The 12,189-nt window shown below is 44.7% G+C and overlaps 1 protein-coding gene across 1 annotated transcript in view; it reads right to left on the bottom strand.

The window, feature by feature from the left end:
* MAN1A1 (mannosidase alpha class 1A member 1) overlaps nucleotides 1-12,189 on the bottom strand; it is a 260,475-nt gene that overhangs the window by 165,374 nt on the left and 82,912 nt on the right. Inside the window, exon 4 of the mRNA XM_033939003.1 lies at nucleotides 1,125-1,205. Coding sequence (XP_033794894.1) covers nucleotides 1,125-1,205 — 81 coding nt within the window. The remainder of the gene's footprint in view (nucleotides 1-1,124; nucleotides 1,206-12,189) is intronic.

The following is a 12,189-nucleotide window of genomic DNA, read 5'->3' as shown; positions in this document are numbered from 1 at the left end:
GTCTTGCGGGCATGGCCTCGAGATATGAGGGGATGCTCAGGCTTGTCAGACCGAGACTGGGTCGAGATCAAGGTCAGAGGCGTCAAAGTCGGGACCAGTTGGCTCACCACTGAGGAAAGCTGTGTGGTAAGTATAGCCTTAAGCATGTCCTTGATCATAGGCACCGAGACCAAAGGTGGTTGGGTCTTAGGTGTAGCAGTGTGCTCCTTCGGGGGCGACCTCGAGGAAGAGTATTCCCTACGTGAGGAGGCACGCTTAGAGTGATGTCTCGAAGACGCTGACGAGGCGGCACTGACATGAGACTCCGAGGTAGGCTTCTTTGCCGGCACACCTGAGGAGGAAAGAGGAGACTTACCCGAAGCCGGAGTAGCTGGAAGAGCCGAGGCCAGGGACTTCGAGGCCGGGGCACCCAACGAGGGCGCCGAGGCCGAGCTCGAGGCCTGTCCCGCAGGATCCATGGGGCCAAAGAGTTGGAGAATCTTGGCCATACTCCTACGAAGAGCCAGCGGTTGCAAAGTCACACAACAGGGACACGACTCAGCGCAGTGCTCTGCATCCAGGCACTCCACACACCAACGATGAGGGTCGGTGATTGACATAATTCGGTTGCACTTAGGACAGTTTTTAAACCCGGAACGAGGCCGGGACATAAGAAGAAAATACGGCCGCGGTCCATTGGCCAGAGTAAGACTGGGAATCCGGTCAAAAAGAAACGAACTGAAAAAACAAAACAAAAAGGAAAAAGAAAGGAAAACAAAGACACGGGCACAGCGACTCAACTGAAACTAACCAAACAAGCCGCAGTGCAAGAGGGACAACGAGATCGCACGAAGCAAGGGAGCAGTGCTTCTGGGTCCGCGGAAAACAGAGAACTGAGGCCAAGCTGAGGAGACGCATGCCCTAGACCAGGCGGGAGGGGCACGCGTGCATGCGCGGGCCAAATGCAAGCTTGAAGGTCTTCAAGCAAGTCTGCTTGCGAAAACGTCCGCTAGGGGGCTCTGTCGATGACGTCACCCACATGTAGAGAATATGCTGCCTGCTTGTCCTGGGATAAAAAGTATTATGAACCTGAGTTAAAAGGAAAACCAAACAAGTCAGCTCGGACTCCACATTTGCAAACTTACCTCTTCACCACACAAATAATATGCAGAAAGTAATCCGCCAACAAAACGAATGTTTACTTCGAAGACTGAGACTTCTGCGTTCTAAGAGAAAGAATAAATTATGTTTATTTTTATTATTAAAAGCTATAATTTAATTACTTGAGAAGTTCTAAAAAAAACATTAAACCATCATCTATGTGAACTGAAAAAGAAAAAAGTTAAATGAATCATCACAGATTTTATATACATTACATATATACACACATATATACATACACATATATATATATATATCAGAGCTGCACATTTAATGCAGTTTTAGTGAAATTAACACATTAAAATTTTAACTTGTGTTAATCACATTCTCCCTCTTCCCCTGATGAATGCCAAACTTGTCTGTTCAGACAACAGCGCTAAACACACACTCTCTTTCACCAGAGCCCTTCCTCTCTAGGGCCCTACCTCCTTCTCTCTAGCATCCTGTTCACAGGAAACAGTAAATTTCATCAGAGGTGGCAGGGTGCTAGAGATCGGGAGGGCTCTGGTGAAATAGAAGCAGTGCGTGCTTAGCGCTGCTGTCTGAACAGGCAAGTTTGGGGGGCTGCAATGCTGAAGAACACAAGTGGCAGGAGAGAAAGGCTACTGGAGCAGGGTGGTGGTGGGCTTGCAGCATTATGAGGGGGAGGAGAACGCAATGCCTAAGAATACAGGTGGCAGGACAGAAAGGCTGCTGGAGTGTGCGGTGGCAGGTGGGCAGCTGTAGGAGTGGAAGAGAAAAAAATGATGCCAGCACTGGGGGGGAGTGCAGGGGGAACTTGAACAAAAGTATAAGTGGAATTCTATGTGGCAAATGACATGATGCCCCTGGAGAGGAGGGAAAGAGGAGAGAATGGGAGGAAATGGTGATCCTGGAGTGGAAACGATAGTGCCTATGAAAGGGAGGAAAAGAGAAAGAGATTATATCCATGAATGGAGGAGAATGGAAGGGAAGAGATGGAAACTAGATAGGATTTGAGAAGGACGACGAAAAATGGAAGAAAGTTGAATGTCAAAGATGGATACGAGGGCTGTTCAAAAAGTATCAGACCTTAATTTTTCTTGTGTAAATAAATAAAGCTAGGGAGGCATGGTTTGGTGCACATATATAGACGACCTTAATGTGCATGTTTGAATTTTTTCCTGCCTACAGAAGCTGTCAGTCGCCGGCAGACCGCCAATGAGTGAGGAAGTGTGAGCGCTGGATTTTCATTTTTGACAAAATGACAGAAAAATTGAACAACGCTACTGTATTAAATTTTGTGTAGAGCTTGGCGATTCCCAAGTAGAAACGATCCACAAGATTCAACAGGCCTTCGGGGACAAAGCAATGGGCACCACACAGATAAAGGAGTGGTACAATCGCTTCAGAGTTGGCTGCACATCAGTGGAGAGTGAAGCACATTCTGGTAGGCCCTCAACATCCAGAAATGAGATCATCACTGACCAAGTGAGGACCCTGGTGATGCAGGATTGTCAAATCATGATCAGAGAACTTGCAGATGAGGCGAGCATCAGTATTGGATCCGTTCATTCCATTTTGATTGAGGATTTGGGCTTCAGGAGAATTTCAGCGAAGTTCGTGCCAAAGCTGCTAATGATCGAGCAGAAGCAACTCCATTTGGAGATCGCACAGGACATGCTGAAGACTAAACAGTGATCCCAACTTCCTCAGACAGGGATCACTGGCGATGAGTCCTGGGTTTATGGATACGACCCAGAAACCAAGTAGATGTCATCACAAGGTTCAAGGTTCAAGGTTTATTAACATTTGATTTATCGCTGAATTTGTTTACAAAGCGATGCACAATATAAAACATAAAATATAGATATACAATATTAAAACTCAATAACATTAGTTTAGGACAGGACAAACTTGAGGCGGAGGGAAAGAAAGGGAAAAGATTACATTTGTCTTAGTTAGGAAAACAAAAAAGGAAAAAAACATAAGGGAAAGGGTTGGATTAAAAATTAAAATGCTAAGAAAAATTAAAAAATTAAGAATTAAAAGCATCTTTAAAAAGGTGTGTTTTCAAAGATTTTTTAAAAGAATGTAAACCTCTTTCAATTGCAATAAATTGAGGAAGAGAATTCCACCATTGTGGGCCCATGACAGAGAACATATCTGCTCTTCTTGTTCCTATTGTTTTCAAAGAGGGTATGACTAATAAATTTTGGGAAGATGATCTTAAAGAGCGAGAGGGATTATACGGAATTAACATTCTTGCTATAAACTGAGGTTCATTGTAAATTAAAGTTTTGAATGTAAGCAGTAAAACCTTGTATAAAATACGATGGCTTATAGGAAGCCAATGGGCATCGATTAATAAAGGAGTAACGTGGTCAAATTTCTTTGCATTGTAAATCAATTTAATAGCGGTATTTTGGATAATTTGAAGACATCGTTTTTCTTTTTGAGTGATATTAATTAATAGAGAATTACAATAATCGATCTTTGTTATAACTAAAGAATGGATGAGAATGTTACGGGATTTAGGTTCCAAAAATTTAGCGATGGATCTTATTAGTCGCAATTTGTAAAAACAAGATTTAACTATATTATTGATATGTTCATGGAAAATCAGTTTATCATCGATTATGACTCCCAGAATTTTTAGATTATGAACAATCTCTATGGGATTATTGTTTAGGATAAATGGGGTTTTGAGAGTTAAATCGTTTTTCCAATTAAAGATCATAATTTTTGTTTTATTGATATTTAACGCCAATTTATTCAAGTTTAGCCAATTATGTACTAAATCAATAGAAGCATTCAACATCCCAGAGGCCAAAATAAGCAAGGCAGGTCTGCAGCAATGTCAAAGTCATGCTGACCGTCTTCTTTGACTCCAGTGGCGTGGTTCATCACGAGGACACATCTCACGGCACAACCATCAGCAAGGGGTACTACCAAGAGGTTCTGCATCGCCTTCATAACGCTGTAATATGCAAACGGCCAGACCTGTGGGCAGCGGGCAATTGGCAGCTCCATCACGATAATGCACCTGCCTATTCTTCACATTTGATACGGAGTTTCCTGGCCAAATACAACACATCTGTGATTCCTCAGGCTCCCTACTCTCATGACATGGCTCCATGTGACTTCTGGCTTTTTCCCCAAGCTGAAAATGCCCCTGAAAAGGACCAGATTTCAGTCAAGAGAAGACATCATGCAGAATGCGACGGACTAGTTACGAGCAATCTTAAAAGAGGTGTTCCAGTGCTGCTTCCAAGAGTGGCAGAACCATTGAAAGAAGTGTGTGGCAGCCCAAGGGGACAACTTTGAAGGAGATTAGTATAAGTTTGTTGTATCTGAAGAAGAGTATTTTTTATGAATAAAGGTCTGATACTTTTTGAAAGGCCCTCGTATAGTTTACAGGTTTTTTTTTATTTATAGTCTGCCTTTAATAAGGTGGATCACAAAATCATATACATAATAAATACCGTGTTTCCCTAAAAATAAGACAGTGTCTTACATTAATTTTGTGTCCAAAAAACACATTAGGGATTATTATTGGGGGATGTTTTATTTTTCATGTACAACAATCATCATCTCTCCCTTCCTCTCCTCTACCCCAATTCTTCTTCTGTCCTTTCTCCACCCCCACCCCTATGTGCAGCATCTTCCCTCCCCTCTCACCCATCCCCTTGTGCATCTTTCTATCCCTCCCCTCCAATCCCCCTGTGCAGCAGAACCCTACCCACCGTAAGACTGACACACCTCTGTTCCGAGGCCTCCAAAAACATCAGCAGCACTCTGAACCTTTGAGGCCTTCCCTGCCAGGACCTTCCCTCTGCCTCATCACTGATGAAGTTATCAATGATGCAGCAGAGGGAAGACCTCAGTGGGGAAGGCCACAAAGCAGCCCATTCAGAGCGCTGCCACTGCTGCTGCTTTAGGAAGCCTCAGAGTGGAGGTATGTCAGGTCTCACTGGGGTGGGGGGTGGGGTCACTGAATTGACAAGTCCAATTTTTTCGGTGAATCGGGCAGCACTAGTGTCAGGGATGGAGTCAGGGAGTGTTGGGGACATTTGAGGGGGGAGGGAAGGGCTTCAGGGGTTCAATCTTAAGTAGGTCTTATTTTTGGGGTAGGGCTTATATCGGGAGCATCTTTAAAAATCATGGTAGAGCTTATTTTCGGGATAGGTCTTATTTTCAGGGAAACACACACACACACACACACACACATAAAATCAAACAGTAAATACTTTATCCTTGGTCCATAATGTCCCTTCTACTGAATAATTAATTTTTCAACACCCATACTTCATTAAAAAAATAAGTGTAGTTTCAACAGTCTTTTAAAGGTACACAAATCCCCCTGCTGCCTTATATAGGCTGGAAGCTTGTTCCATTCTGCTGGGCCTGCACATGAAAAGATGCTTGCTCTAGTTGTTTGTAATCTTAATTCTATAGGGCAGGAAGTGAAGGAGGTAAGAAAAAAAAAAAAAAAAAAAAGATACTGAACAGACAGCAGGTCCTGGAAACATAGTTCAGAGCACAAGGAAGCAAAACCAGAGACTGGAACAAGATGATTAGAAAGACAAAAATCACAGCCAACAAAAGGTAAGATAAATTATTTTATTTTAGTAACTGAAATGTGTAAGATTTGAGAATTTACAACTGCTAACTATATATTACACTGTAGAGGAGAAAATGTAAGGGGGCAATTTGTGAAATTAATCTACTAAAAATTTTAATCAATGTTCAGCCTTATTTTCCCATGCAGGAAAACTAGGGACCTCCCTCCCCTTCAGAATCACTGAGCTCTGGAACAACCTTACCTCCCCTCTTTGGAACCTGAGCTCTCTCCAACTCTTCCACAAACATCTGAAAGCCTGGCTATTCTCAAAAATGTAATACTTACTCCATCTCTGGCATACTAAGCCCTCTAAATATTCTTCTTACTTTATCCTTTAACCTTCATTGGAGTTCCTTTCTCTCCCAATTCCTGTGAACCGTGCCGAGCTCTACGATTGTGGAGAGGATGTGGTATACAAACCTAAGGTTTAGTTTAGTTTAGTTTATTTTTAAACAATAATCATGGTTGCTAACAATACACAGATATTCACTGCTAGTATTTTCAACTGCAGCCAGTGCTGAATATATCTTTGCAGTGTAATCAAGATCAGCACTATTCAGACAGTGGTGATATTCAAGCTGTTGTCTGGATAGGTAACCGGATAAAGCCAGAACAGCAATTTTTCAGCTCTAAGTTTAGGTAAGTGCCTGAATATCATTGTTTCCTAGATACTTATTGCTCCACTTTCACCGTGCTCATTAACTGACTATGCAGGGTAGTGTCTAAGGATATTCAGCAGCACTATCCAGACAGATAGTGCCACTAAATATCCATGGCCTGTTCAAACTCAGCTATTTCTCTAAATAATGACATCTGTAATCTGGATAAACAGCTTTGGATTCAATACGTAAAGCTGTAAATCAGTGTTTTTGCATTAAAAATAATATTTTATTAAAAATGAGAGGGAGGGTTGCTTATGAGCCACAGAGAAGATGGTAAATTAAAACCAACAAGTTTGTAACAATTACGGTATATATATTGTATGATTGATTTTATACAGTTTTTACAAATACCTAAGCCAGTGATGCCATTCTGGTGTTACTTCTCTTTTACCACTATGTTCCAGTTTGGTAATGCTTAGCTCAGGGGTTCCCAAACCTTTTCCTGTAGGCACCTAAAACCAGTCAGCTTTTCAGGTTATTCACAATGAAAGTTCATGAGATATTTGTTTGCCCTGTCTTCTTCAATGCATGCAAATCTTTTTCATGAATATTCATTGATAATAGCCTGGCTGGGGTGCCTCCAGGACCTGGTTTGGAAATTATTCACCTATGCATGATCAAACTGGAATATAGTGGTAAAAGAGAAAAACCAAACCTGAAACGCAATCAGAGGTGTCAATCCCAAAGAAATGCAATTTGAGAAAAAGAAAATGTGGCAGAAATATATTAAAATAGTTCCCAACATTTTGTAAAAAATGCAAAATTAGAGGACCCTTTAGTTCAGTGATCTTCATTAATTTTTAAGCTGGGGATACTTTGCATTTTAATGAGCTGCAGGAGAGCTGTCAAATATCTTCCCATATGGATCCACGATACTGCTGATTAGTGTTATGTCAATGACATCCAACCTCACAGCCCACCTTCAGACTTCATTAGGGTGTACTCTTAATAGCTGTGAGCATTTCCAAATGCACTCTTTTTTTTGTCTATTGAGATATGCCTTATCCTTCAAGCACGTGCTCCTCTCCATGAACTTTTCCCTTTCTGTCCTGAGCCTAGTTAGAGAAGCAGACTGCCTCCCCCGAAAGACAATGAAGGCTGCCAAAGAAGTCTCTGGTGGCTGCCATTGGCCCCTGGGCCTTGCATTGAAGGACACTGGGATGAGAACTGAAGTGGCTGAGACAAAAAGAACAATGTTGGATATTTTATTTGAATACAGTTAAACCTAATGGCATGAATATATGGAACGGAATACTGTACTTTATTCTTTATTATTATTAAGTCTGTGTGGATTTCTAAAGCAATCTGTGTTTGAGAGAGGACTTTGAAATCAACCAGTAGGTTAGAATCTCTGGCATATAATATAATATAATATAAATCTTGTTTCCATGAGAATTTTGGACATGGAAGTTTGTGTTTGGATTGAAGTTTTCTAAAATGAATCACCGTAAGCCAGCGGTCTCAAACACGTGGCCCACGGGCCGCATGTGGCTCTCCAGGTATTATTTGCAGCACGCGGTCTGGACGCGATCAACAACATTTCTCTTCCCCTTTCCCTTCCTTTTGGAGCAGCAGTGTGTCTGGCCGGCTCGTTCCGTTCAAAGCCGTGGGTTGGCGGCTCCTCGCACTATCCTCTCTGATGTCACAACATCAGAGAGGCATCAGACGCAGGCGCGGATCTCGCAAGGAGCCGCCACCTGCGGCTTTGAACGGAACGAGCCGGCCAGACACGCTGCTGCTCCACAAGGAAGAGAACGGAAGGGGAGGGGAAAGAGAAATGCTTCTGCTATATAGAAAAGGGGGACCCTAGGGAAAGGGAGAGGGAGGGAAAGGGGAAGAGAAATGCCTCTCCTGAACAGGAAAGGGGGAAGGAAAATGCTGCTTCTGTTGCTGCTGCACCCAATTGGGGAAAGAGAGGGAAGGAAGGAGAAGGGAGAGGAGAGGAACAAGAGAAGAAGCCAGTTCATGGGAGGGAGGGAAGGAAAGGAGATATCAGACCATGGAGGGGGAGGGATAGATGCAAGGGCATGGGGGAAGGGAAGGAGACAGATGCCAGACCAGGGGAAAGGAAGGAAGGAGGGAGGGAGAGAAAGGAAGCAAAGAGATGCCAGACCATGGAAATAGGACGGAAGAAGAGAGATAGGAAGGGAAGGTAAGACATGGAAACGTAGATTTTGAAAAGAAAGCAGAAAAATTGAACATTAAGTTAATGCCAAAGATGGATGCAAGGCAGAAAGTGAAGACGGAGAGAAAAACAGTCAAAGGACAAGAAGGCCCTGGAAACATAGTTGAAAGCACAGAAAAATAAAGTCACCAGACAACAAAGGTAGGGAAAATGATTTTATTTTCAATATAGTGATTGAAATGTGCCAGTTTTGAGAAAGAAAAGATATTAAACTTTAAATGTGAGGGCTGCAGAAAAAATATCTTTCCTTTTAACTGTTAAAGGAAAGTTTTATAAACTATAAAGAGTTTTACCTCATGCAAAATTGTCATTTCTTTAATAAGACATTAACTAATTTTTCTGCAGCCCTCCAAGTACCTACAAATCCAAAATGTGGCTCCGCAAAGGGTTTGAGTTTGAGACCACTGCCGTAAGCATTGTTTCAGTGGAAAGTATCACTCCTCATGAGCATTTGAATATAGTGGAGTGAAGCTACCAAAGGATAATAATTTGATGAACTATGCAGTTAAGTTCTATTGATTTTTAAAATATTACTTACATATTGTATGTTGGACTATATACTTTTATACGGTTGCTGATGGGTTTTTTGGTTTATAGTTTGGGGGGGAGGGTGGCCATTGAACTTCTCTGATTTGTGAGATTTTCAGATTATGCAGCCATGGTTTTCTTCATATAAATATTTCTTGAAATTTGTTTTTATATTTTTTGGTGTTTATTTAAAAATAATTTTGTAAATTTAGCTTTGGAGCATTTATGAAACTGATGATATAAAAAGGCAATCTTTATAGACCCTGAATTAAATTAGTTTGTCTTGGGATTTTGAGGTTTTGGCTCCACTGCTAATTTGATTATCTAATGAAAACTACACTTTGCTTTCAGTGCCAGTGTTTCAGCAAGCTTTTTTGTAGTTTATACAAGTTAGAAGTTGCTGCCCTTTTTTATTTTCTTTGGATTATCGTATTTTCACATAGATAACGCGCACCCGTGTAAAACGCGCACACGGGTATAGCGCGCGAAAAACACAAATTTATGTACGGAAATTTTTATATACCGCACACACCCGTATACCGTGCATGCTGCCCGACTCTCCCATCGCCGCCTGACTCTCCTTTCGCCCGCCCCAACTCTCCTCTGGCCACCCCGACTCTCCTTTCGCCCTTGAAGTCCTGTCCCCACCCTGAAAGCCTGATGCCCCCCCCGATGTCCGATTCACCCCCCCCGCAGGACCGCTTGCACCCCCACCCCGAAGGACCGCTCGCACGCACCCGCACCCCCATCCCGAAGGACCGCTCGCACGCACTCCCACCCACACCCGCACCCCCACCCTGAAGGACCGCTCGCACCCCCACAGCCTCCCGACCCCCCCATCGTGTAGAAGCTCCTACCGGTGTCCTGCTGCTTCCTCTTGGCGGTCCCGACTCCCCGACACGATCGGGGCAAGAGGGAGCTCAAGCCCTCTTGCCCCAGCCAACCGCGGCACCCCCGACACGATCGGGGCAAGAGGGAGCTCAAGCCCTCTTGCCCCGCCGATTCCCCAACTCCCCGACAATATTGGGCCAGGAGGGAGCCCAAGTCCTCCTGGCCCTGGCCCCCCCCCCCGCTAGTTGTTCGGGCTAGGAGGGAGCCCAAACCCTCCTGGCCACGGCGACCCCCTACCCCCACCCCGCACTACATTACGGGCAGGAGGGATCCCAGGCCCTCCTGCCCTCGACGCAAACCCCCCTCCCCCCAACGACCGCCCCCCCAAGAACCTCCGACCGCCCCCCCAGCCGACCCGCGACCCCCCTGGCCGACCCCCCCACACCCCTTCCCCGTACCTTTGTGTAGTTGGCCGGACAGATGGGAGTCAAACTCGCCTGTCCGGCAGGCAGCCAACGACGGAATGAGGCCGGATTGGCCCATCCGTCCCAAAGCTCCGCCTACTGGTGGGGCGTAAGGCGCCTGGGCCAATCAGAATAGGCCCGGGAGCCTTAGGTCCCTCCTGGGGGCGGGGCCTTGGGTACATGGTCGGGTTGGGCCCATGTGCCTCAGGCCCCGCCCCCAGGTGGCCCAGGTGGGCTCCCTCCTGGCCCGATATTGTCGGGGAGTTGGGGAGTCGGCGGGGCAGGAGGGCATTGGCTCCGTTTTGCTCCGATCGTGTCGGGGAGTCGGGGGGGGGGGGGCAAGAGGGCTTGAGCTCCCTCTTGCTCCGATCGTGTCGAGGGTGCCGTGGTTGGCTGGGGCAAGAGGGCTTGAGCTCCCTCTTGCCCCGATCGTGTCGGGTGTCGGGAGCCGGCCAGAAGGTAAGACACCCGCCAGAGGGAGGCACCTAGTTGAGACACAGCATGGAGGGAGGGAAACAACAAAGGTATGGGGAATTATTTTATTTTCAATTTAGTGATTGAATTGTGTCAATTTTGAGAATTTATATCTGCTGTCTTTATTTTGCACTGTTCATAAAGAAATGCATTTGTTTCTTTTTCTCTGGGGTTGTACAGCATGCAGAGTATTGAATCTTAGGATTTCGTTTGCATATGTTAGTATTTTTAGCTTTTGGTCCCGTATTTGCATAGAGGTTATCTGTGTTCTGGTAGGAATGAATGTTGATAAGCATACAGTGTGCTTTGTGTAGTTTAATTTTATGGTTAACCATTGTGTTGATAAGATTATATTGTGTGTGTATATATGAAAAATGAACGGAAAAAATTGTTACAATTAGTACTATTATAGGGGCAGAGATTAGATGGGGTCTGGCCCGCGACTTAGCCTGTGTTTTGGATTTCGGCTCCTTAATGTGACTGAGTTTGACACCCCTGGTCTAGAGGCTAACTCTAAAGCCCTATTTTAGCATGGATTGAACTGTACCCTACTAGAACAGTGGTTCTCAACTGGTGTGTCACAGAGTCAGCACATATTCAGCTTAAAAAAAAAAAAAGGTTGTAGCACAGTCTTTCTTCTTTTCCCATCCCTCCTGCCACAGATCCATCACCTGATTCATTTTCCTCCAGCTCGTTCCCTCAGATTCAGTACATCTTCCCTAATCCTCCTCTAGCACTCCACCCCAGTTCAACAAACCTTATTTCTCTTCTGGCACCAATAGCAATCATCCACTACTCAAGTCATCCTAAAGCTTTCCCCCTCCTGCACCCAGCATCTGACGCAACATCCTGTTTACACGAGGGCAGATCAATACAGGCAGTGAGTAACAGCCTTTGCTGCTATCAGCAAAGAAATTAAGTTTGAAAAACCGGAGCAGGGAGAGAAGGGATAAGAGAAGGACTGTACATTAGAGCTGCCCAATTTCCGATTCAAAGCGATTCACTTTGGGTGAACAAATTTGAATCGATTTGAAAAAAAAAAAAAATTGGCCTCCGATTCAGTAACTGACCCTCCCCCCTCGCCACCTAAAGTAGGAGTGGCAGCGCTGCTTCTTGCTGGCCAGCCACTGCTGCTCCTGCTGCATTAGGAGGCAAGGGGGGAGGGTCAATTGAGAAGTGCTGTGGTGTCCTCCAGCTTCCCCCCTGGCCTCCCACTCTTACATTTACCTAATTACAGCAGCGGAGCAGCCTGAAGAGAGATCGCCGGTACTGTAGCGATCCTTGCAGGCTGCCATCGGCCTCCGGAGCTGTTGTTCCCTTTGC

The sequence above is a fragment of the Geotrypetes seraphini genome, chromosome 3 (genome assembly GCF_902459505.1).
Source record: "Geotrypetes seraphini chromosome 3, aGeoSer1.1, whole genome shotgun sequence".
In the NCBI taxonomy this organism is placed as follows: Eukaryota; Metazoa; Chordata; class Amphibia; order Gymnophiona; family Dermophiidae; genus Geotrypetes; species Geotrypetes seraphini.
Note: the sequence above shows the minus strand (reverse complement) of the source record. Positions and strands in the feature narration are given on the sequence as shown.